The 25,838-nt window shown below is 33.9% G+C and overlaps 1 protein-coding gene across 2 annotated transcripts in view; it reads right to left on the bottom strand.

Moving 5' to 3' along the window:
• Positions 1–25,838, bottom strand: part of CSMD3 (CUB and Sushi multiple domains 3) — a 1,267,615-nt gene that overhangs the window by 404,474 nt on the left and 837,303 nt on the right. For both annotated transcript variants that reach the window (XM_062189471.1, XM_062189472.1), the window contains 2 exons: positions 22,857–23,072; positions 20,251–20,439 (listed from right to left, as the gene is read on the bottom strand). In XM_062189471.1, the coding sequence (XP_062045455.1) occupies positions 20,251–20,439; positions 22,857–23,072 (405 nt within the window). The remainder of the gene's footprint in view (positions 1–20,250; positions 20,440–22,856; positions 23,073–25,838) is intronic.

Here is a 25,838-nt window from a genome sequence, read left to right as displayed (position 1 = left end):
GTGAATGAAAAAAGGAATTGTGGCAGCATCTCACTTGGCAGCTTATCCCCCACCCTTTTCCAGAAGGAACCCTGGGACATTCTGCCAGGCATTGGTTCACAGTGAATACTCTATGTAACTGTGGACAGATGTGCACGTTACTAAGGCACTTACTGCACAACAGAGATGTTTCCCTGTACCACGTTGGTCTTCTTTGAAAAACGTGAACAATTTGTTAAGTCAACAACTGGAGTTACTGTGCACTTACTCCTCATGTGGGATCTCTGTCCTTAATGTATTGTACAATGTGAATTAATGCTATAACTAGTACTCAAACAATACTTTACACTTTGTGTTTCTGTGTGGGTCCAAACTGTTGAAATCTTCACTTAATATATACTAAATTGATCTTCTGTATATAAAGATAATTGAAAATGAAAAAAAAGAAAGAAAAACGTGAAATTAATTCATGTGCAGAATGTTCACTACAAAATAACAGATTATGTGTAGCTGGGTGAGAAGTAGCTAAACACCATTGTACAGAATATTGATATCCCATGTTCCAGCACAAAAAAAAAAAGAATACTCATTTAGAATTTTTGTTTTCTTACTTAGAGAAAACATTAGCACCATGTTCCAGCACAAAAAAAAAAAGAATACTCATTTAGAATTTTTGTTTTCTTACTTAGAGAAAACATTAGCACCTATGTTATAATGGAAGCTAGATCATTTCATCCTTTCATATAAAAAAAATTACCTGTTCTCAAAACAGGCATAATTCAAGCCCAGGTCATTATTAAAACAAAATGAGGAATAACATGAATTAGTCTTCAAAACAAAAGTAACATCTTTGTAGTTTGAGGTAGACTAAGTGTAAACATGCCTAGGAGAAAACAACCCGCAATAGCTAAAAATATTCAACCTCATTAGTAAACCTCACAGCAGTTTCAAATCTGTAATTATCCCACTGAATAAAGATCTCTCTTTCCTCTGTTGTTCAAAGGACACTTTCTACATTATTCCTTGAAGGTTGAAAACTAGACATCACAGATCACGTTAAAAACAAATTGCATAGCCAGGGGACATGAAGGTAACCTCTACCTTGGCCTTTGGTCAGTCAAATCCTAGGATGCTGTCTGATCATTGCCCAGCTGCTTCCAATATATACAGGCACATCAGAAATTATTTTCTATTCCAAGCTTTCAGAATAATGTATGATGTGGAATAGGAATTCTACAAGAGACATTTATGTACATTTGGTTAATAGCCCATTTCAGGATGTTCACCTCAACTAGTGTAGGGGTAAATGGAATCCTTACTTTCCCTTTCTTTCAACATACTTGTACATATTTGCAGCTTCCAGTGGAGTTGGGCAGGACCAATCTTTTGTACTTTTAGCATCTGTGGCTTTATATAGGAGAAAAACTGATGAATCTGACATCTGTTAACCTTTCTTACTAACTCTGCTTTGGCGCCTTATACAAAGAAAAATGTGCCCCATCAACAAGAATGCTTCTAGTTGAGGCCAGATTTCAAAAGAAAAACATCTGAACAATAACTGAACATGAGATAGGAGGAGACCAGCCCAGCAAGTGAGAGGGTCTAGGGAAGTTTGAGGGAAGTGCTGAACTGGGGCATTACAAACTGCTGCAGCTGCAAAAACCCAATCTTGCCTCATTTACTCCAGGGGCAATGAGTACATCTTGATACTGAAGATACTTGTGAATCATAGGATCAAAGGGCTCTGGCACTTGGGTTCTGGACAAATTATCTGCAAAATATTTCTGCCTGAATCTGACACAAAGGTAAGTATTGCTTCCTATTTCAAAGCAGAGAGTTTAGCAGAAACAAATCTTTCACTTTGTTTTGGGAGGAAGATTTTGGCTGTGATTTTTTTTTCCTTCAAGCAATTTAATGAAGTGGTAGCGCTGTGGAAATTTTATTGACAGTAAAATTTTCAGGATTACCAACTAAAAAACTTAAGATTAAACAAAGTATTATTTTACTTTACAACATTATTTCTCCATGACCTTTTCTCATGGTATCTTTATTCCCATCTCAATTACAAGTTATTGAGGCCAGAGTACTAAATGACTTGTTCAAACAACAAAGTAAATAGTAAATCAGGTCTTAAATCTAGATCCTCTGACTTAAAAAATTCCAAAGCCTCACGAGTATTACATTTCCACAAGCAAGAACATGAAGTAACTAAATATGAGTAACTCAGGAAAGTAGCCAATGTATGGAGTAGGGATGATCAAAAATAATTTTATCAAGAATTAAGAATGAGGAAAATGATCTGGATTAAGATAGAAGAGAGTCCTTCAGATTAAAAGAAATCCACGTAAAGATACCTTATCTTTCCTGCAATAGATGGGATGCAAGAAGAGTTAGACTATTAAAGAATGGCTTTTGAAACAGAAGGCATTCATACTGTAAAATAATTCTACAGAAAACTTACAATTCTTATAGATCTTATATTATTTTAAATGGAGAAATAACAATTAGGAACAGAAATACAAAGAAGGAGGAATAGAAATTAAACCTTAGTTAAGACAAAAAAAGCCTCATGTTTTAAGGAATGACATTGTGTCTTTGTAGAAAAATAAATCACTTTTTTATTTTGCAATTAGGATATCAGTAGAAATCATCCCAATCTAGATTCAGTAATGCAACTCAAGTTTCTGAGCCCCTTATATACATAGGTTCCCTGTGCTTAATTTTACATTTATTATTTTTACTATTCTTTCTAATAGAGTCCACTAGTTATTTGAGTTTAAGTATCACAAAGCCTAGGTCCAGCCCGAAAAGCAACTAGTCTAGTGTGGATCATCATGGAGTATAGACACAGATGATATGGGTTGGCAACAAAGAGCAAAGACCGTAAAAAAAATGAACATTCAGGCCAGAACACAGGCTTATATATAAATTTTTAATCCTGGTAAAAAGCTTTACAGTATCCTAGATAGGAGTGTTAATATTGAAATCATTCTACAATTATGCTTGCATACATTACAAGATGTATTCATAGTTAACACTCAACAATCAGATTTCTGGTGCTTATTTAATTTCAAATGATCCCATGACTTGTATCTGGATCTGTTTACTTGGAATCATCTTCATATAAACAGTGTCCTGGAATAGGTCCTGGAATCAAAATATGATCTGTGATTTCTGATTCCAACATTTACCAACTGCATGATATATTCTTAGCCTACATTTGTCTCAGCTTCTGAGTCTATAAAGTTGAAATTATAATAGTGCCCACCTAGAATTGCTATAGAGATGACATATATGCAGAACTGTAGACCAATGCTTTGTGTGTTAAATGCCTAATGGCTGAAATTGTTATTATTCTTGTTTTTTTACATAGCCTTTTCAAGTATTAGCTATTCTTTCTCCATTACATCACTTCCTACAGGAGTAGGATTGCTTATTGCTCATCACTGTTGCTAGATATACTGAATTCTTCATTTCATTTTAGGTTTGGATCACATATTCTTAAGCCATAACTCTCCTGTGGAGGTCATCTACTGTCCTCCTCATTCCATGATAGAGTTGTAGCTCTTGACTCATTGACATTCTTTCAAAACATATTTTCTATCTTTTTCCTTAGGGCTTACAATATTTCCTAATCCATTCACTCTCACTCTTTTATGACTACTTCATATTAGCATTTCTTTTCTCAAAGATGCAGTATTTCCTTCTCTATTCTCATTTTCAGCTCATGATCCTGCTTCCTACTTCAGATAGAAAACAAAATAATTGAAAAAGAGCTCTCACAAGTTCCTACTAGTATAGCAACATATGGTCCCAACTACTTGTGTGCATGTTTATATTTTCTGTGTTATTAATTCATCACTTGTGGTGATGAATACTAGTATAATTAATACTATGACACTATGCTTGAATATTATTCTTGTCTATTCAAGTCACCTTTAAAACAATTAGCTCTTCCCATCAGTTTCTCCTCCTTACTGGGTTATTTTCTTCAGCATGCAAACATGTTATCTTTCTCCCACTTAAAAAATGATTTTCAATCATGTATTCAAATAGCATCCAAGATATAGATGTCAGGTTATCACATAACACATAATGTCATGAAAATAATGTACAAGCATCACCCATGAAGGACTGTGCTTAAAAGAATAATCATGTAGCCAGAATCTAACTAAGAATCCAGATCTAACTTGCTCATTACATGGCCAACATTTACAGAGGGTGGATGGGAGGTCATATAACTAAAAATATTCATTATGAGAAAATAACCAGAAGAATCCAGAATGTTATCATATCCTTCATAATAATTGGCCAGATCTCTTCAAAAAGCCATATCATAAAGAAAAATAAATAAAATACACTTGAACTTTTATTTATATCTCAATTCATATATAAAGATACAAAAGATATCTTAGGGAAACTTTTTGAAAATTTCAATATCAAATGGATGTTGAATTATTTCAGGTATGATAATGGTAATGGGATTATGTAGAATGCTTTTATTCTTAGAAATACATACGATATTTTAGGTGAAGTATCTCATATATGTTATATACTTTTAGTTGTTTCAAAAGACACAATATAAAAACCAAAATGGTAAAATGTTAACAATTGTCAAGCCTAGATAGGCCCCATATGGACATCCTCTTCTTTTGACTTTGGAACATATTTTTTAAAAAAATCATAAAAATTTTACAGGGAATATTCTCTTAACCCAACATCCACCTCTAGTTAATTCATTTTGTAGATTTTTTTTTAGAGAAACTCCTTGCTATAGTTTGAATATACCTTCCCAAAGTCTGTATATTGGAAACTTTATCCACAAAGCAACAGTGTTTGCCCTCATATTGAATGGATTAATGGGTCTGTCATTGCAAATGCCCACGTTTTATAAGTTCAGTACTGTCACCATCTCTCTCTCTCTCATACATGGGTACAATCACAAATATTCATGTGTATGTCCTTTTGCATCATAATCTTGCCCTCCCTTCCCCTTGGTAAAGATGATGCAACAAGAAGGTCCTCACTCTGTAGATGCCAACCCCTTGATCATGGCCTCCTTAGCCTCCAGAACTATAAAAAATAAATCTCTGTCCCCTATAAATGATCTAATCTCTGGTTAGCTGTCATAGCAGCATAAAACAGAATAAGAAAATCCTGAAAAGAGTTATCTATATTCACTATTTGCATTCCTCCAAGTCTCTCAAGCTCTCATGCTGACACCAAAACTCCACTTGCTGAGGTTACAGTGACTTTCACATTGCCATGTATTTGTATAAACGTTGGTCAACCCCAGTATTTGTCTTATTCCTGTCTATGCTCACTGTCTTACTTAAGTCACCCAGTCTTAAGGTTTTCAAAAACATCTATATGCTGGGGCTGGTGCTGTGGCACAGTGGGTTAACTCCCTGGCCTGAAGCGCTGGCATCCCATATGGGCGCCGGTTCAAGACACTGCTGCTCCACTTACAATCCAGCTCTCTGCTATGGCCTGGGAAAGCAGTAGAAGATGGGCCAAGTCCTTGGGCCCCTGGACCCACGTGGAAGACCTGGAAGAAGTTCCTGGCTTCGGATTGGCGCAGCTCCAGCTGTTGTGGCCATCTGGGGAGTGAACCAATGGATGAAAGAACTCTCTCTCTGTCTCTACCTCTCTCTGTAACTCTATCATTCAAATAAATAAATAAATCTTTAAAAAAAAACTATATGCTGATGACCAATAATTTTGTCCTCAAAGGTATTAAGGGGTTCTTTCTCAATATCTCTAGACTATGTAACAAGCTACACTTCTCTGAATCCTGAAGACCACATAATAGGAACAGCTAGGATTTCTGCCTATTCCTTCTCCATTGCAAAATAAAGAGGAGATTAGCTGTTGGGAAGGTCCAAAGTCTGGCTACCATATAAAAACAGCAGAAGAGTAGATAAAAGAGATGTTCTGTAAACTTTGATGGAAGCCAAATATCTACCTCTGAATTAAGGATATACTGAATTGATTTGGTGGATGTGAAATTTAATAGGAAATACTTGCATCTGCATGTAAATTCAAGCAATTAAGGAATTTACAATCAAATACACTGGAGATCTCCAGCATAAATATTCTTTAATTCTCAAAACTACTCTCTCCAATTTCACTGTTCTTCCTTGAGATGTTATGACTGGGGTATTTTAATCCTCCTAATGAGCTTCTCCAGCTGAGTAAAGCAAACTGAATTTAGGAAAACCCTAATCTATCACCTATACATATAAGTTTCTGAAAGATGTTGTGAGATGTAAATTTTACCATATCATTCCTTTGCTTTAAACTTCTTAACAGATTTCCATTAAACAGAGCATAAAAGAATCTCCATAGTCCCTGTCAATCCCTGTCTGCCTCTCATTCTGTCCACCTGAGGTCTTGTTAACACAAAGCAGTGATGGGTGTTTTCAGCTCCAGTCTTCTTGAAGACAAAATAGACATTCTAAGTTAATGCATACACAAAAGAATAAATTTAAGCTCATTCATGCTGAGTCAGTAGGCACTGTTTATAGCAATGTCAAAGTCAGGCAATCAGCATTGCATTATCTTTGGCAAATGACAATATAAGTGAAGTAACTTATGTGTTATCTTATTAAGTTCATCTATAAAATGGAGATGGCAATGATAGCTTTTTATGCCATAGACTTCTTAAAAGATTGAATGTGTTAGTACATGTCAATAACAGCATAGTGCATGGCCATAATTTTAAAAATCAATAATTTAAGAAATTTCCATTTGTCTCCATTTCCTAGATGCACATTAGAGGAGCTAAGTATCTTATCCCCATGCTACAACTTCTAAGTAGTAAATCCAAGATCTGAACATAGGCAGTCCTTTTCCCATATCATATTGGATATTATAGACTGTACACCATACTGAATATTACATATTTACTATTTGTTACTATGTCAGTTCTAATAGAACATATATCCAAGCTTCTGAACAAAGCAGAAAAATGTGTCAAGTAAGTCCTATCACTGTAAGAAATACATCCTTCATAGATGGATTAAAAAGCAAAAAGAAAAAAAAAAGTGTTAGCTCCACATTGACGACACCTATAATTAAACTGGGGATTTAAAAAAGAGCTGCACGAATGCCACTCAAATCCCAAACAGATTTGCAGACACGTACGTTTTACCTGGTTTATTTATGTTATTCCCTGTACCTAGGGTGCCTTTCTCACTTTTTCTACCTGGCATAATCCTGCTCATTCCACAGATATCATTTTTAAGAAATGGTATTCTATCTTTCCAGAAATAAAAATCCTTCTTTATTAAATTATTGGTTTTATTTATAATTCTTACATATAGTCTCATATAACCTTAAATATTTTATTTCCCTTACAATATACTAGAAGATCCTTGTTAAGAATGTTATATTTATTTATTTATTTATTTTTACTTTTGCCATCCATGTAAGTGTTCATGAAATATCTGATTAATTGGATTGATTTAATTTTATTTGAGTGTTGGGTTCAATGAGTACATCAAAAATGATTATTGTGTCTTAATAAATAGTTATGCCTAATTCATTTTCATACAATACTCTCACCTACTACAGGATGCCAAAAATAACCATCACTGAAATAAATTTAGTAATTAATGAATAGATGAATTTATTGTTAAATTACCATGGAGAAGACTTGAATGAATTTGGTATATTTAAAAAATGAATTTTAGAAAACTGGTATGCCTTCAACTAGACCCTAATCATTGGAGTCTAGCTACCAACTTTCCAAGTTGAAAACTAGAATAACTCTTCCGTTGTTGCAGATAGGGGCACAAACTTGGTAATTAAACCCTAGTACAATGTTTTACAAGGCAAATCACATGAAATCACCACACATATCATGACTGAACAAATGGAAAGTTATTTTACATTATCATAGAAAGGAAACATACTTTGAAAAAAAAAAGACTTAAATGTTTTTTAGAAAAAACAAAACCCAAGACTTCTTTCAGAAAATAATGATCAGATTTAGTTGATATTCTAATTTTATATAATAGAAAAAGGTTAATGTTTTATGGCTCCATCATGCTATAACCAAACATAATGAAACATCATCTAGTGAAAATTTTCAAAAATATAGTACAATACATAAAATAAAAGCTACCCATCACCTTTTGAAACATACTCTTTGTAAACTGATTAAAACATTTGAAGTGAAAAATATTACCTACACAGTGAACATATCAATAATTGTATTGGATTCAAAGAAAGCTACAGTAAATGTACCTGGATACATTGCAAAGGCATAGAAAAACAACTTGTACCCAGAAATTTCATCTAGAGGAGGCTAATAATTCCATACCCCTTTCTTTAAAACTCCTGCTTGAGAGGAAACATTTAAATTTTGCAAGCTTTCTAAAGCTCTAAGTTCATTTTCTCTGTTTTCTTAGTAATTTGCCTTGACATTTTATATGATTATCAAGTCTATTATTTATTTAAGTAAACACACTATCTCATACCTGAACCCATATGTCCCTTCTTGACTCTGGACTTTATTTATGGTGCCTGTTTTATAACAATTTTGTATTTCCATAGCAACTGTGTTGGAATAATAAACAGAGGAGAGAGACTTCAGCTGTTTTATTCTGAATTGGTGGGGCTGTATTTAAGAAGGGTAGGTTTGAGCTAAAGAGAAGTAAAACACAGAAATAAAGTTAGAAATAACAAATTCATTTTATTTCATACCCTTGGCTAAAACCAAATGAATTTATTAGGCAAAAGATCACAGTCCTACTCTCTTAGAGTTACCCTAAACCTACTAATGCCACTTCACTTTCGGCTAATGTGTTCCTTACCAAACAACGCACTGTTACTAATTAATAGTTCTAGTTTGTTCCAATGTTCTTTTGACTGTTTTCTAAACCTTAGGTACATCTGAACACATCTTAGCTAAGTGCATTACCAGATGACAAACAATAAAAACAACTATTAGGAATAAACCTCTGTACTAATGTCTTGCATACTTTCTGCAATTACTTTCAATAGTGAAGCTAAAATAGAAAAAATACATATATAAAAAACAAATAGACATATTGGCTTTATAATAGTGTGGAATTAGAAATATTTTTGCCTAATGAGACAATGACCTTTTCTTCCAGTTTCAAAAGAAGTTTAGGTACTGTCAATCTATTGCAGCTTCAATTAAATCCTGCCATCTCCTGAGACACAGCAGCAAAATCTAATTCAGTTACAAGTAGCAATAACATTTAATTATCTCCTCTAGTTATCTATATTACCAAATGATAGTATTTCCTGAGAGCCACAGATGTCACTGTTGTAAGCAAGAACTATTTTGGGATATGTATAGGGCATCAGAATTACACTGACTTAGTTAATGCTTTTATTTTAATAGCTCATATTTATGTACAGCCAAAATCTGTTCCCATTCAAACCTGCTTCAAATAAAAATACTGGTAATATGTTCTCTCAAGGGACATTACTTGAACCTGCATCTCAATGTTCTTATTTATACATGGCAAGACCATGTAAAGCATACAGTAAACACAGGGAAAATATTAGATTTGATTTGTTGCAACAGGTAAAATATTTATTATCCAGCACTAATATACACTAGAGAACAATAACTTTCTAGTTAAATAAAAACTTACTAAAATAAAATGCATCATTAGCTTATCTGATGATAAGGTTGATATACATTATCTTTATAGGTTAGTATCATAATATTTTCTCTTAAAACACAAATTAGAGGTCTATTTTTATCCCTACCTGAATATACACACATTTCTTTCCCAGCTATATTTCTGAATATGTCCAGATTTAAGTTACTTAGATACAGTTGACAGAAAGAATGTTCTGCACATTTCTAAACTTGAATATATCCCAAACTGGGAAGAATTTACCCATAGTTCATACAAAGAGTAACTTCTTCTGGTACATTGGTAGTTCTTTTTTATGTGAGATCCTCACTTTTGTAATTGTTGAAAGTACATAACTCTGAAACATAAATTCTCCCCTCTATGCCTCTCTTCTGTAAGTCAAACTCTCCCTTAAAAATGTCTGCTAGCTCTATGTAATCCCCAAACCTACCACATCTTTTAACTTTCCAAGTAGCAGAAAGATGTTAGACCAAAACAAGATTCACTGTTAGAGCATAAGGACATATATGGGGAATGAGGTATTTTTAGGAGTCAGCTATTTTGAGTCCTCATAAAATTAAAAAAAAAAATTACCCAAAGATATGTGAGACTTTAATAACACAGATGATCATTTTAGCGAATTGCCATATGGATAGGTTAGGGTCACCTCTGGTTAACTTGGTTTATGATGATCACATAGTAAATTTACTTTACATGTTTTCATGCTCAGAATGAGCCCCTGTGATATGACAAAGATAATGGAAGACACACAGAGGCTATAAAAATAACTGATATGTGGCCTCCACCTCGAAGAGTTTCTGTAAATTTTCTGTTTTAAATTCCAGATGAATTAGAAGGGCTTCAGCCCACAGTCCTCAATGTAATTCCCTGTTAAGAAATATCTATTTAGTTCCCCTCATTCTTGTGGATACTTAGCTTCTATTGGGTAAATTTTCTTCATTTTCATCCTATTGAAAAAAAAAAAAAAACTTGAGCTGGTGATTATTCCTGTTGAGATCAGAGTTTCATTACATACTGGGGAAATACAAGATTTATTATTTTCTTAATATATTCAATCTTTAAAAATTTTCCCATTTTTTTTACCATAATTACAATCTCATTTTAATAGTCTATTTAGTCTATTCAGACACCTTCATTGGTGCTTGGTTGGTTTAACCTATTAGACTTGAGGGTTGTATGTTAGTAATCACACAGTAATGCATTATAGACTAAGGAATAATGTGAAAGCTCAGGCTGAGATGTCAATTATCAGCTTATATTGGCATTAGGTTCTACTTGAATTGACTCTATTCTGCTCTGGAGTACAGCTTTATTCATATAAATGAAATTAAGTTGAAAGTGTGAAAGTAAAGGAAATTGTCTATATTATACATTCATTTCATTAACTCAAAATGTACTAAAAGTATTCCATATGCTAAACACTGATGTAGATAAAAGGCTCATTCAACATAGTGTGATGAGATCTAGAAATGCAAAATATAGAAAATCTTATGGAACACGTAGAAAGGACATTTAATGCACTCTTGGGAGGTCAAAGAGGGCTTATCATAATAGGTAAATGAGAGGAATTGATCAATTAAAGTGCAGAGTTAGGCCAAATTATGAGGTTGGGTTGCAGGGTAAAAATCACATTCAGAATTTATATGGAGAACAGTAGAATAAGCTAGAGAATGATGTCATCAAGTCTGTATCACAGGAGGCTTATTCTGATTCCACTATCTGCTTTGAAGAAACAGAGGGAATGAAGTGTTGTTTGTGGCATCATAATAAAATGTAGATAATATAATCTTGAACTATGGTTGGGTCACAGAATTGGAAGCCCAACACTCTAAAATAAAAAGACTTGGGGCTGGCACTGTGGCACAGCGGGTTAAAGCCTGGCCTGAAGTGTGGTCATCCCATATGGGCTGCCGGTTCTAGTACTGCCTGCTACTTTTCTGATCCAGCTCTCTGCTATAACCTGGGAAATCCATGGAAGATGGCCCAAATGCTTGGACCCCTATAACAACGTGGGAGACCCAGGAGAAGCTCCTGGCTCCTGGCTTTGGATAGGTGCAGCTCCGGCCGTTGCTGTCATCTGGGGAGTGAACCAGTGAACAGACGATCACTCTCTCTGTTTCTGCTTCTCTCTGTAATTGTCTTTCAAATAAATAAAATAAATCTTAAAAATAAAATAAAATAAAATAGACTGTCCCAGCAACTAAATATCTTTTGTTTTCTCACTGTAGTTTTTAGTTCATATTCTTAAGTATGAATTATTGGTTTGCTTATGCCAACAGAAGTAAGAGTTTGATCATTTGCATACACTAAAATTCGATATAATTTTTAACTTTTGAAAACAATTTAAAAGATTTATTTATTTGTTTTATTTGAAAGTCAGAGTTATAACAGGAGAAGGAGAGACAGAGAGAAAAGAGATCTTCCATCTGCTGGTTCACCGCACAAATGGCCATGATGACCATTGCTGGACAGCCAAAGCCAGGAGCCAGGAGCATCATCTAGGTCTCTTACGTGGGTTCAGGGCCAAAGCACTGCTTTGCAGGCACATTAGCAGGCAGCTGCATCAGAAGTGGAGCATCTGGGATTCAAACTGGTGCCCATATGTGATGTCAGTACTGCAGATGGCAGCTTAACCCACTATGCCACGGTGCTGGTCAGATTATTTTTAACTTTTGAAGTATAGGAAAGGCTTTTCATCTGGTGTGGTGGATGATTTTAAGATAACTCCCTGATATCTGTCTCCTTGCATTCGTGCCTCAGTGCAATCCCTCCCACCCCCCAACACCCCGCTTTGAACATGGATGGGAATTGTGATTTGTTCCCATATCCCTCCTTGAGATTATGTTACATATTATAAATTATCTTTCTAACCAACTCATTGGAGAGACTACTTGCTGGCTTGATGAAGTAAAGCAGCTGTTAGAGCAAAGCTCACATAGTAAAGAAATGTGGATATAGCTAAGCAATGAGCTGAAGCATTCAAGGATCCAATTGCTTCTAATATACCCCTGCAAGTTTGGAAGAGGATCCTGAAACTCATGTGAGAATTTAGCCCCACTAAATAGCTTGATTGCAGGCTGAGATCCTAAAAAAAGAGGGTCCAGTTAAAGCATGCCAAGAATCCCAGCTCACAGAAACTCTAACAGTAAATGTGCTACTCAACACCTCTCAGCTTGCAGTTATCTGTTACTGGTAAGGAAAAAACTATTATAGCTCGTAACAATAGTGAAGATATGGGAGGGAAAGCTGGAAGCAGGAAGTTCAGGCACAAAGATGGAGGTGAAAATGACACATATAATCACTGAAACATGAATCTTTGTGTCAGAAAGAGCTGATTTCAAACTTTTAATCATTTTGTAATTAATTCAGTTACTTGGAAACATGAAACAATAATATCCTCCCTAGTCACTTTTATATTATAGGGCTATTATAATCAAAACAGCCTGGTACTTACATAAAAACAGACATGTAGATCAGTGAAACAGAACAGAAAATTCCAGAAATAAGTTCATATATCTACAACCAACTAATCTTTGACAAATGAGCTAGCATCATTCCCTAGAGTTCTTCAACAAAGGGTGTCAGGAAAATTGGACTTCCGCACTCAGAATAAGTTTGAACTTAAGACCTGAATTCATTAAACTACCAGAGGAAAACATAAAGGGGATGCTGTAAGACATTGATTTAGGCAAAGACTTATTGAGTAAGAACCCAAAAGCACAGAAAACAAAAGCATAAATAGACAAAGTGGATTACATCAAGCTAAGGAAACAGTTAACAAAGTGAAGAGACAACTCACAGAATGAAAAAAACTATTTGCAAACTATCCAGACTATATAAGGAGCTCAGGAAACTCAACAATAACAAAATAAACCATCCAGTTGAGAAATGGGCAAAGGGGGCCTGCATTGTGGCACAGCACATTTGGCTGCCATCTGTGATGCAGCAAATACTGATCCAGCTCCCTGTTAATGGGAATAGGACACAGTGGAAGCTTGTGCACGTGCATGGGACCCTGCTACCTGCAAGGGAGACCTTAATGCAGTTCCAGGCTCCTAGCTTTGGCTTGGCTCAGCCCCAGCTGTTGTAAACATTTGGTAAGTGAACCAGCAGATAGATTTCTCTCTTTCTTTCTCTTGCTGTCTCTCCCTCTCTTTGCACCTCTGCTTTTCAAAGAAACAAATAAATCTTTAATGATAAGGAAATGAACAAAACACATGAATAAACATTTTCAAATAAAGAAATACAATGGCCAACAGAAAAAATGCTCAGGGACAAAACCTTCAGGTGAAACACAAATATAATACACAAAGTAGTATCACTTGGTTATTATCCAAAAATTTAAAAGAAAAAATGCTGGTGAAGTTATGGACAAAAGGGTACCCTAACAAACTGCTTGTGGGAATGCAAATTGGTTTAATAATTATGTAAAACAGTATGGTAATTCCCAAGAAAAGTTAAAAAAAAAAGGTCTAATTTATGACCAAGCTATCCTACTTCTGGGAATATATTCAAAGGAAGTGAAATCAGCATATGAAAGAGATAATTGTACTTCCATGTGTATAACAGCTCAATTCACAATAACAAAAATATTGAATCAACCTAGATATCCACCAACTGATGACTGGATAAATAAAATGTAATATACATACATGATGTACATATATAATTGTATATATGTATATATTGATATATATGATGGAATATTACTCAGCCATAAAAAAGATTGGAATCCTGGCATTTGCAACCAAATTGATGAAACTGGATATCATTACACTAAATTAATAAGGCAGACTCAGAGGAGAAATATTACACATTTTCCCTTATTTGTAGAAGTTACTGTATAGAGAATACAAAAAATGCAAGAATGCCATGATATTTGGTAGACAGTTATAAACATTGTTTTACTGAATCATACCATGTACTTGATAATATATACTCCTTTTCCCATGTTCTGATATTTGTGATATTAATATCAATTTTCAAGAAAAAATAATATGAGCATGTATATAATATCTACATATGAAGTGAATGATACATATGAAGCAAAATCTTAACATTTGCTAAATTTTAAAACTACAAGTAAGCTGATAAAAATAAAATAAAAATATGTGAAATAAAACTGTGTATGTGTATAAATCATATAAATATATATATATATATATATATATATATATACGGTTTAGCACAATTCTTAGCATAAAATATTATTATGCTAGTGTGTTCATCTTTGTGATGAAAAATGACAGCTGGGCAGATAATTGTGGTGAGAATGTAAGTGGTGATAATTTTCAGCAATAGTTTTAGGTGGTATGTCTCAGTGACTACTACAATATGGATGGAAAAAGAGGCAGGAACAAGTGACAAATGACACAATTTCTAGCTTGGAAGACTGAGTAAGAACAATGTTATAATTGAAAGAAAAAGTGTAAAAGGAAAAGTTGATTTGGCTGAGGAGATAATGAGTTCTGTTTTGGCAGTGTGAAGTCAATGTGCCTGTGGGAGGACATCCATATGGAGACATCCAGTGTACAGCTGGAAATGCAGACTTGGTACTCAAAGGAGATCTGGGTATAAGGACAGATTTGTAGATAGTTAACAATGACGTCACCCACAAACTACTCAGTGTTCATACACACATAAACACACATACACAATTCTAATACTATTTTAGTAAAAACATGGGAAATATATTCTTTTAGTAAACAATTGTGTGCTACTTTAATAAACAGAGTCCATGATGGAAAATATAGTTAATAGCAAAAGGGTCCTCTCCTCTTGCAGTGAAAGATGAATGAATAGTAAATCTCCAAATACAAGGGGGATTGTAAAGTTAACAAAGATTATTAAGTCTCTTACAGGGGCTGGCAAAATGATTCTAAGGCCATGCTCAGTCTGTTATCTGCTTTTGTAGATAAAATTTGATTGGAGCACAGCCATTCATTTCCATATTCTCTATTTCTGCTTCTGTGGCAGAGTCCAGTAGATGAAAGCGGCCTACCAAGCCTAAACATTTACTAAGTGGCACGCTACAGAAAAAAAAAAATCAACCTTGTTCTATCACATAGAAAAGGTAGTCTCCAATTATAAAATGTCTGCAATACTGACTAACTTGCTAGTTCAGCCATATTTTCTATACATGGGTGGGTGTCTGATGTATGTAATTTTAGTATAGCAAACTGAAGGCTGAGATGAAATAAGTAATTTATTTAAAGATGAATTGCCTCTTCAAAAGCATTTTATTCTTTCATTTCTTGAATTATTTATTAATACATTTTTCATTTTAAAGCAGTTTCAAATTTACAGAGAAGTCACATTAAGATTTCCCATATACTCCAAACACCCAGTTTTCCTTTATTGTCAACATCATTTTAATCTAAAATATAAGTATTATCATATATCATCCAAAAAGTCAGAGCAATGAGAACAAAATGTAAATGTGTAATACAGTAATCATTTTTATTTTACTTATGATTAAGGGAAGATGTTACTTGTCCAAGGTCAGATAAAAAAATCAATGACACATGAAATTAGAAATAGGAGTGGATGTGCTAAATGGGAGATTATGAGGATGAATGAATTAATGTCTTTAAAATGGCTTTAAAATGTGTGGGCTTCTTATAATGTGTAGACTCTTGCCTAAGGCAAATCATTACTAATATTTAACTTAATAATCCACTTTCTAAAACATGTCCTTTCATTAGTGCCTTGTTTATTTGAAACATGGCTTGGCTTGGTGTATTTGTATGCTGAGTGAAGAAATGCAAGGTTTTGTTCTGATTTAAAAAAAAGATAACAATGGAAATTCTTGCAACATTTTAATTTTTGTTTTTTAAATGTGAACTTTATAAGTGGAAATAAGTAAAAACAAGACAATGTATCTTATTTTAGAAGTTACTTCTACTTTGTTTTTGCTTTGTGCTTTTGAACATTTAATTGCTTCATAAAAAGGTGACCAATATTTATTCCTTAAACACATCCTTTATGGGGGCCAGTGTGGTGGAATAGTGGACTAAGCCTCTGCCTATGGTGCCATCATCCTATATGGGCACTGGTTCTTGTCCAGGCTGCTCATCTTCCAACCCAGCTCTCTGCTAATGGCCTGAGAAAGCAGTGGAAGATGGCCTGAGTCCTTAGGCTCCTGTACCCACATGGGAGACCCAGAGGAACTTCCTGGCTCCTGGCTTTGGATAGCCCAGCTTTGGCCTTTGAGGCCATCTGGGGAATGAACCAGCTGATAGAAGACCTTTCTCTGTAACTGCCTCTCAAGTGAATAAATGAAATCTTAAAAAAAAAAAAAATCCTTTCTGGAAAAACCATTTAAATATAAAATATCTTCACTGAAATACCATTTTCTTTGTTAAAAAAAAATAACATGTGAAACCCTCATCATGATCACTAAGTGATTTTTTTCCTTTATCTGATCTCCTTTCTTCTATCTTGCTGATTGGTAATGACTGCTCATTACAGTTATCAGGCATCATGATCCATAGTGATTTGGTAACTGAGAGAGTGGCATGCAATAGAAGAGACCAACATTTGTTGAGCAAGTAGCATGTGTTCAGCAGTTCATGATTTGATTTATATGTCTTGTACAATATTGATGTGATTATCTTCATTTTCCGTTTGAGAAAATTTGGCAATAAAGAGACTTGAACAACTTGCCAAAGCTTACATGACTTAAGGAAGGCTAAAGTGTGGGGCTGACATTGTGGCATAGTGGGTTAAGCTACCAACTGCAATGCTAGCATCCTATATGGGTACCAGTTCAAATCCTGGATACTCCACGTTCAATCCAGCTCCCTGCTAATGTGCCTGGGCCTTGCTAATGTGCCTCGGAAAGCAGCAGAGGGTGGCCCAAGTACCTGGGCCTCAGTACCCACATGGGCAATATTTTTCTCCAATAAAAACAGAGGGTAAACATAAGGCGAGATTCTCTAAAGGCATGTATCAAATATAGTGGAAGTCACATTTCTTTACAATTCTATCAGAGACTAATCAGAGACAGTGATATGTTGCTATGACTGAGCACAGCACTCCCACTCAACACAATGTGATAGTCACAGCTTTGCCTCAAGGTTTGTATACAACATCAATTTTTTTATGGACATCATTTCTTCACTGATAGTATATGACATAATCCTTTTCAGAAGTATAAGATAAATTTATAGTACTATTATATTTTATAAAAACATTACTCTGAAATAATAATACAGAGGTTATAGTGAAATTTTGATTAAAATAAAATTATATATATCATTCATCTAATAATCAGAGTCAAGATAAATGTCACCAAATTCTTCCAAAAGGAATTCAGAAACACCAGCTGACTTAAACACTAAATATGAATATAGGATCAAAAATCAGTTTTATCTATTGTCTTACTTACTAAAAATCCAGGTGCCTTATATAACCTATTTATACATGGCTCTTTGGAGTAAATGTTAGTATTAGTTTTATATTTGGCATATAATTTAAAAAATCATCTGTGATTTTCTGTGAACATACCCTTCATTTAAATACCTTGAGCCAGGGAAAGACTATTTAGTTTCCAAATAATTGAAGTCAAAGCAAATATTTGGAATACAACTTACTGAAAATTTGGCCATTATGTATAACTTAAGCCTTCTATGGTACTGTAAACAAGACAAATCCTTATAATGCACATAGAAACAAGACTGCCTCAAGCTATGTGCAGCCTGGTATACATTTGGTAATTTAAGAGAAGGTTTTAACTCTGTATGATTTAGCCCTTATAGAGCCTCCTAGATGCTAGTTAGAAACAATGGCACTGGAATGAGACAAATTATACAAATCATAGTTCTACCATTTATAAATGTTAATATCAGATAAGATTTTAACATTTCTAAGACTAGGTTCTTCTAATAATAACTGAGGAGAATAATAATGTCAAGATTATAGTAAGGATTGGATAAATTTATATGAAGGAGCTTAACAGATCCTCACAACATTAGGGTTTTATAAAATGGGATTATTCCCTACTATAATTGGTTTTATAAACTAGACCAATGCTCTGCAGTTACAGCAGATTACACTCAATACAGTAAGAGTTAAAATAACATATAAATTCTAAATTCTTCCTTTATTCAAGGGATTGGTCCAGGTATTTGATATACATGGATAATCTCTTTTAATCTCATAACTAGGTGCTACAGTTGCAACTATTTTGCAGATGAGAAAAATACATTTTAGAAAAACACTTGGCTCAATATCAAATGGCTAGGTATCCTGGTCTCACTTGGACTATTCTAAAGATTCTCATAAGCAGTCCTTTGGAAATAGTTATATAAAAAGTGGAAATGAAATAATTTGGGAAAGGGTAGAAATTCCAAATCTAGCAACAGCAGAGAAAATAAAAACAAAAACAAAGAACAAAAAACCCAGAAGGAATGTACCCTACATAGCTTCTTGGAAAACATGTTCTGATAACATGATGCTTATCACCTCCCAACTTCAAGTCTTAGTGGATGCTAGTGTTATTTCTATAAAAATCTGTGATTTGTAAAAGAAATTTCATCTGTTACATAGCAGTTCATCTTTTACATAACCCTGTGAGGTTATGAAAACAACCTCATCACTATATAATCTTTCAGACACTCATTAACATCGAAGATCATAGTTTTTGGCTTGATGTAGGGCTCCACATAAATTCCCACCTCTGTAATTGGACAAAATATTGAATAAGGCAAGGAGGATACGCTCTTCTTCACTCTCATTTTCATCTTTATTTGTGGGGCATTTTTTAGCAAGAGCAAAGACTAAGGGGCCTGAACTGAGAACTAGTACTAATTTGGTTGACTTTGGAGTGTATGCGCATTTACACAGACCTGTAAACCATACTGAAATTTCCAAGTCAACTGAAATTAAACGTTTGTGAGAATTTTCAGTAACTTTATGAAATGTGTATAAAATGGGCATTTGCCTCTTGTTCCCTCATAATAGTAAGTACTTATAACCACTGAATGACTGGTGGCCAGAACTTCTTGCCCCTTATTTTCTAATGTAAAAATGAAATGACTATAAGTACTAATGAAAATGCCCTTCAATTTTTATACTGAATATTTTTTCCTTTTATCAGTCAAAAATTAATTTCCAAAGGTAATGACATGTTAATCATTGCTCTTTTTAATCCCATAACATGAAATAAATAACCATCTTAATAAATCTATCATAAATCAAGATCATGATAGTCCTTAAATATCTATTCTTCATTTGACACATTTGCTCTAGCAATAGTCTTTTATGTTTATTAATCATTATAAAATATCATCAAAACTTCAACTGGAGTACACTATTGATAGATTATAACAATTCTATTTCCTGTGAGCTCTCAAAATATGATTCTACATATATTTATCTATTTCATTCCTATTTTCCATCATCTGAAAATAAATTTAGAAGCATGGTTGCTTGACTAGAGCAGTAAAGGAGTTAACTGAGGTACACCAGACTGCCATGTTGAAAGAGAAATGGAAAAATTAATATAAATAAATGAAGAAATTCAACAGATTATAAAAACAAAAAAAAAAAAAAAAGAAGGGTGTATAACCATGCAACTCCATGGACAGTGACTACACATACAAGCAAATGAAAGCAGCTGACCACGTACCCACACACCTTGGCAGAGGTGCACTCCACACTCGCCGGCCACCACCAAGACAGATGATCTCTGATGTTCCTTCTAGTCGATAACCCAATGAACAGGAGAAGGTCAGAGTGTCACCAACCCCAAAGCTGAATCCAATTCGGTTACCATATTGAGGAATTCCAGGATCTTCACAAGGTTCAAGATTGTATTCTATAAATTAGGAAGGAGAACAGAGAAAATTCTATTGGTTATACCTATTATTTGCAAATTGAATATATTAATGCATAGTCATATTTTTAAAATATATTTATAACCATGGAAACATGCTATTAGCACACATATTTCCTTCTTTTGTAAAAGATCTAATAGCTTAATGGGCACTTTCATACATGAAAATCAACATTGATAAGAAAATATCACCTTCTGTCATTCTGAAATATAAATTGAAAATATAGCTATTTATCTCATATCCTTTCCTCCACATTAGTAACATTTCCATTTCATAGATTTTTGACTTATAATAATGGAAAAGAAATTTATATTTACAAACAAAAATAAGATTTGAAATTAAATAATTTCCACTTTTGAAATAAATTTTACTTACTAGTTTTAATTTAAATGAAAAAAAGTTATTGTATTTCTGGTATAAAAAGTTCAGTTAATTCATACATATATTCTGAAAAGCATATAATTCGAGATGCAAAGGGTTATGTAAGTGACTGCACATATGAAATTTTTTATTACAGATTTATTTAAGAATTTTTTCTCAAGCAGTGAATAATCATCATGAAAATGAAGAACCAGGTGGGCGCCGCGGCTCACTAGGCTAATCCTATGCCTGTGGCACTGGCACCCTGGGTTCTAGTCCCGATTGGGGCACCAGTTCTGTCCCAGTTGCTCCTCTTCCAGTCCAGCTCTCTGCTGTGGCCCAGGGAAGGCAGTGGAGGATGGCCCAGGTGCTTGGGCCCTGCACCCACATGGGAGACCAGGAGGAAGTGCCATTTGGAGGGTGAACCAATGGAAGGAAGACCTTTCTCTTTGTCTCTCTCTCTCTCACTGTCTAACTTTGCTTATCAAAAACAAAAACAAAAAAAAAAAAAAAAGAAAAAGAAAATGAAGAACCAAAAAAGTCTTCAGGATATGAGTGTATAGTTGATTAAAAAATAGCATAGTTTATATACAGTTTAAGAAGTAGCCTTATTAAAAACAGTCTCAGAGCACTTACCGCATAATTACAATAGAGTAGGAGGTTTTATTTATGTTGATTAGCTAATGTTTTAAAAAAATTATTTGGATATATTTTAATAGTCTAGGTTAAAGTAATTATATTCATTTACATATTTTAGAAGATAAGCATGTCCATATGGACACTGTAATACTAATTTAAGAATGTGGTTGGTGCTTATATCATTAGCTTGTGGAAAAATAAAATTTTAAAAATAGAATTAATAAGTTTATTTTGATGCAAAAATTTTTGAAATACATGGAAAATTTTTTCATAATACACATTTTCCATGACTTTCTGAAGACCTTTCATATATATGTGTGTGTGTGCGTGCACATTTTAATGTGAGAAAGGTGGCATTCAATTTACTAATTTATATCTATATTAAGAAATAATTATCTGTCTCACTATTCTATTCCATTAGAAAGTAGAACCATATGTGGTGGGATTACTTCTTATTCTCTTTGGCCTTAGACACATTTTTCCCGGTAATTCAAGTCATGCTATTGTCTATAAATGGAATTATAAAAAAAGGAGTAACTATGTTAATTTTTTTATTTATTACCTACTTCCAGAAGGAAAAATTAAGGTTATCTTAATCTTGGCCTGTTTCTATACATTTCCAAGACACATAAGACCAGAATATCATTGGTTTAATTTACATTTCATTTTTATTCTAACTGAAACTTTAAAATATAAATTTGACTTTTCATTCAAAGTTCACTAAGACGTTATCTAGTTTTCTTCTCTTTATTCTGCAGGAGTGTAAGATAGGAAATGTAATTGTTGTACCTCTAGTACATTTTTACGGACTTAATTTATTTTTTGCTTTTGTCTAAATGTTGTCTTTAAGGTATTTCAAATTTCCTTAAAATTTGTTGACAGATATTTCTTTCAATTTTCTTCTACTTTAAAAATCTTTCTTCATTTTCGCTAATTCTCCCTCTTTAGTCATAAGTGGTGTTCATACTTTTAAAAACTTTATTGAGGCTGGCATTGTAGCACAGCAGGTTAAACCACCACTTGTGATGCCCGTATCAGAGTGGGGTTCAAGTGCTGGCTATTTGGCTTCTGATTCAGCTTCCTGCTAAGGTGCCTGGAAAGGCAATAGAAGATGACCTAAGAACTTGGGCCCCTGCCACTCAGGTGTGGGAGACCAGAATGGAATTCCTGGTTCCTGGCTTTGGCCTGGCCCATACCTGACAGTTGCCACCATTTAGGGAATGAGCCAGTGAACGGAATCAAGCAATCAATCTCTCTCTCCCTCTCTCTCTCTCTCTCTCTCTCTCTCTCTCTGTCTCTCTCTCATGCTCTGCCTTTCAAATAAATAAATATTTTCTAAAAACCTTGATTTTTTAAAAGGCACTAAAGAAGTATTTTGCTTGTTCCTTTATTTTCTCACCAGAGAACGTAATGTTGAATCCTTCATATGATATTGAAAAATCTGAAATGAAGCGCAGTTGAGCCCTGAAATTTCCATAGAGACCAGCATTGATTGTTGAAGGAAGTTCAGAACCAGTCAGGCGGGCTAGTGGTTGAGTAAAACTACCATTCTCTGTGATCAGTAAGTAGTCATGATGGTCTTCCAAATGAAATGTGTGGAAATTGAACTGCACACCTGTTAAGAAATGCAGTAAAATAAGATTTACTAGGCATATCAGTAATACACAAAAAGTTATTACTAAACTAAAACCAGTATTCTTATAAATGATTTTTCTGAAAATGAAAAGCAGTGCTATAAAATATTCCAAAAACATATTATGGTATTATCCTTATTTTTTGTGCTTTCTTCAGTTTCCTTATGTGAGATATAGTGAGTTATGCCTCAGAAGCTGTTTTAAAGTAAAATTCAAAAATCAATGCCTGAAACAAAAACAACTGAGTGTTCAATTTCAAGGGAAATACACATTCTTTGTTTATAACAGAGGGACAGTTTCCTGGTGAATATTTTACATGCCTTCTTAGTAGAATTTCTTCCTCCAATTTCCTCAAAAAAACACATAAAAATAGTGCTTAATAACATAAATGGCAACTTCAAAGAATTCTTAATTTTAGAGAGAAACATAGAGCAGACAAAAGGAGGTACTATTTATTAAAGGAATGCAATGATTTTCACCCTTTTTTATATATTTCAATATATACATATACTGGAAAAAAACATATATAAATGTTCAGCTCATTGAATTTTTGCAAACACAACTTTGAAAACAGCACTCAAACCAATAGGCATGACATTATCAAAATCTAAAGAACAACATTCTATTTTGTGAATATACCAATTCATTTATCTGCTCAACTGCTGATGTCTTCTAGGTAGTTCACACTTTATCATGAGTTTAGATAATGCCTCTGCTAATATTCAGGTATGATTTGATGAACATATGTGCTTATTTCTGTTGGGTAAATATGTAAGAGAGGGATTACTGAATCACCAAGATAATAATGCATGCCCAGTTTTAACAAATAATATGTTACAAAGCAGCTATGCTGATTTACATTTCCATAGGCAAGTATGGTTGCTCTACATCTTTACCAATACTTGAACATTTGGGGTTTTCACATCTGTTTCATTCTGGTGAGTATATAGAAGTTCATATTTTTTTATTGACACTGTCTAGAGCACATATAGAAGACTAACAACTTCATTCTCTCACATACACATACACATACACAAAGCATCCTGTGTATAAGGTACCATATGGAATAAAGTATGACTACCACATGCATTCTTCCTCTTGTTGTGTTTTATTATTATCCATAATAATAACAATAATCACCAACATTTCTATTGAGGAAATTCTAATCCCCAGAGTGGGGCGGGCAATTGGCACAGAGGTTAAGTTGTGACTAGGGATGTCCACGTCTTGTATCAGAGTCTGGAATTAGAGTCCTGGCTCCACTTCCAACCCAACTGCTGCTGATGAGCATCCTAGGAGGCAGCAGTTGATGGCTCAAGTACTTATGTGCATGCCACCCACACGGGAAATCCAGACTGAGTTTTAGGTCCTCAGATTTGGCCTGGCTTAACCTATTTCTGGTATTTGGAATCTAAACCAGCAAATAAAAAATATTACTATTTCTTTTTCTCTATCTCTGTCATTCAACAATTAATCAAATAATAAGTTTTTAAAAACCTCAGTAATATTTATTCATTTACACATTACTTCCAAATTCTGGGAACTGCTGGAGTCTCCACTGTTTTAAAATACAAAAAGTGATATGAAAACAAATAAACTGAATATACAGGCAATGGCAAAGCAAGATTATTATTGCTTTATGACATGGGAAAGATTTGAATTGTTGAAGACATTATTTTGAAATGCTGTTTCAAAATACAGTAGATTTTCTTTTTCCTCTCCACAATGTGCAGGAATAAGAGCCATTTTAAAGGAAGTAAATATAGGCTTCACTAATAGAAATTCTTAGTGGTGAGGTTATGTTTGTTCTGGAAAAGTACATTTTCAGAGATATTGATATCCTTGGATATCAATAAACTGGTACATTTTCAAAGAAAGTTGATTGGAATGGTGATTAAAATGAAAGTATCTTGTGATCAAGAAAAGAAGGAACTGGGAGTATTTTGTTTGAGAAGAAAATACTTGGGATAAAGGTGCAAGGGTAGAGAAAAACATAGTGGTGCCAGAACTGTGAGTTGATATGTTTGAGGACATTTAGGATAGAGTGAAAATTGGGGGTTTTTGGTTATTGTTGTTGTCATCTAATTCTATAGGGCAGAACAACAATAAATGTTGTAGAGTAATTTTGAAGTGATTGGATATGTACAAAAGGTGGGTAGGTTTTCTCAAGTAAGCTTCTAATCAATAAAAGTCTGTATTGGAGCAGTTCATCATGTTTCTGGTACATCACAGAAATGAGTGTGCTGGCTGTGAGAAGTTGGACTCTATTACTTAAATGATTTCTCCCAACTTCAAAAGATTATCTTTCATATAACTTTGATTATACTTTGGAATAGCTGTATCTCAGAGGATCTTGGTTAGCTCTGAAAAGAAAGGCCTCTAAATCTGCACTTTTCACCATGTAAATACAGATTTAATTAAAACTTGCAACATGTTAAGATGCAAAACTTAAGTGCTAATTAAACCTCTATTTACATAGAAAGCAGTATGTAGCCCTCCACTTTCTTGTATAGTATCAAGGAATGTATTTTAAATCCTATTAATCCACTGTACACAGGAATAATAGAATGCTCTGGTTAACTTCCAGCAGAGTCTTGTATTCTGGATAACAACAAAAATCATAGTTTACAAAGTCTGCCTCAAGCCTGATGACCAGTATCGGAATATTTAACATTGTTTCTCAATAACATTTAATGTACTATAGAAATCTAAACATAACAATCTCTTATAATCCTCACTTCCCCAAT

The sequence above is a fragment of the Lepus europaeus genome, chromosome 4 (assembly GCF_033115175.1).
Source record: "Lepus europaeus isolate LE1 chromosome 4, mLepTim1.pri, whole genome shotgun sequence".
Taxonomy (NCBI): domain Eukaryota; kingdom Metazoa; phylum Chordata; class Mammalia; order Lagomorpha; family Leporidae; genus Lepus; species Lepus europaeus.
Note: the sequence above shows the minus strand (reverse complement) of the source record. Positions and strands in the feature narration are given on the sequence as shown.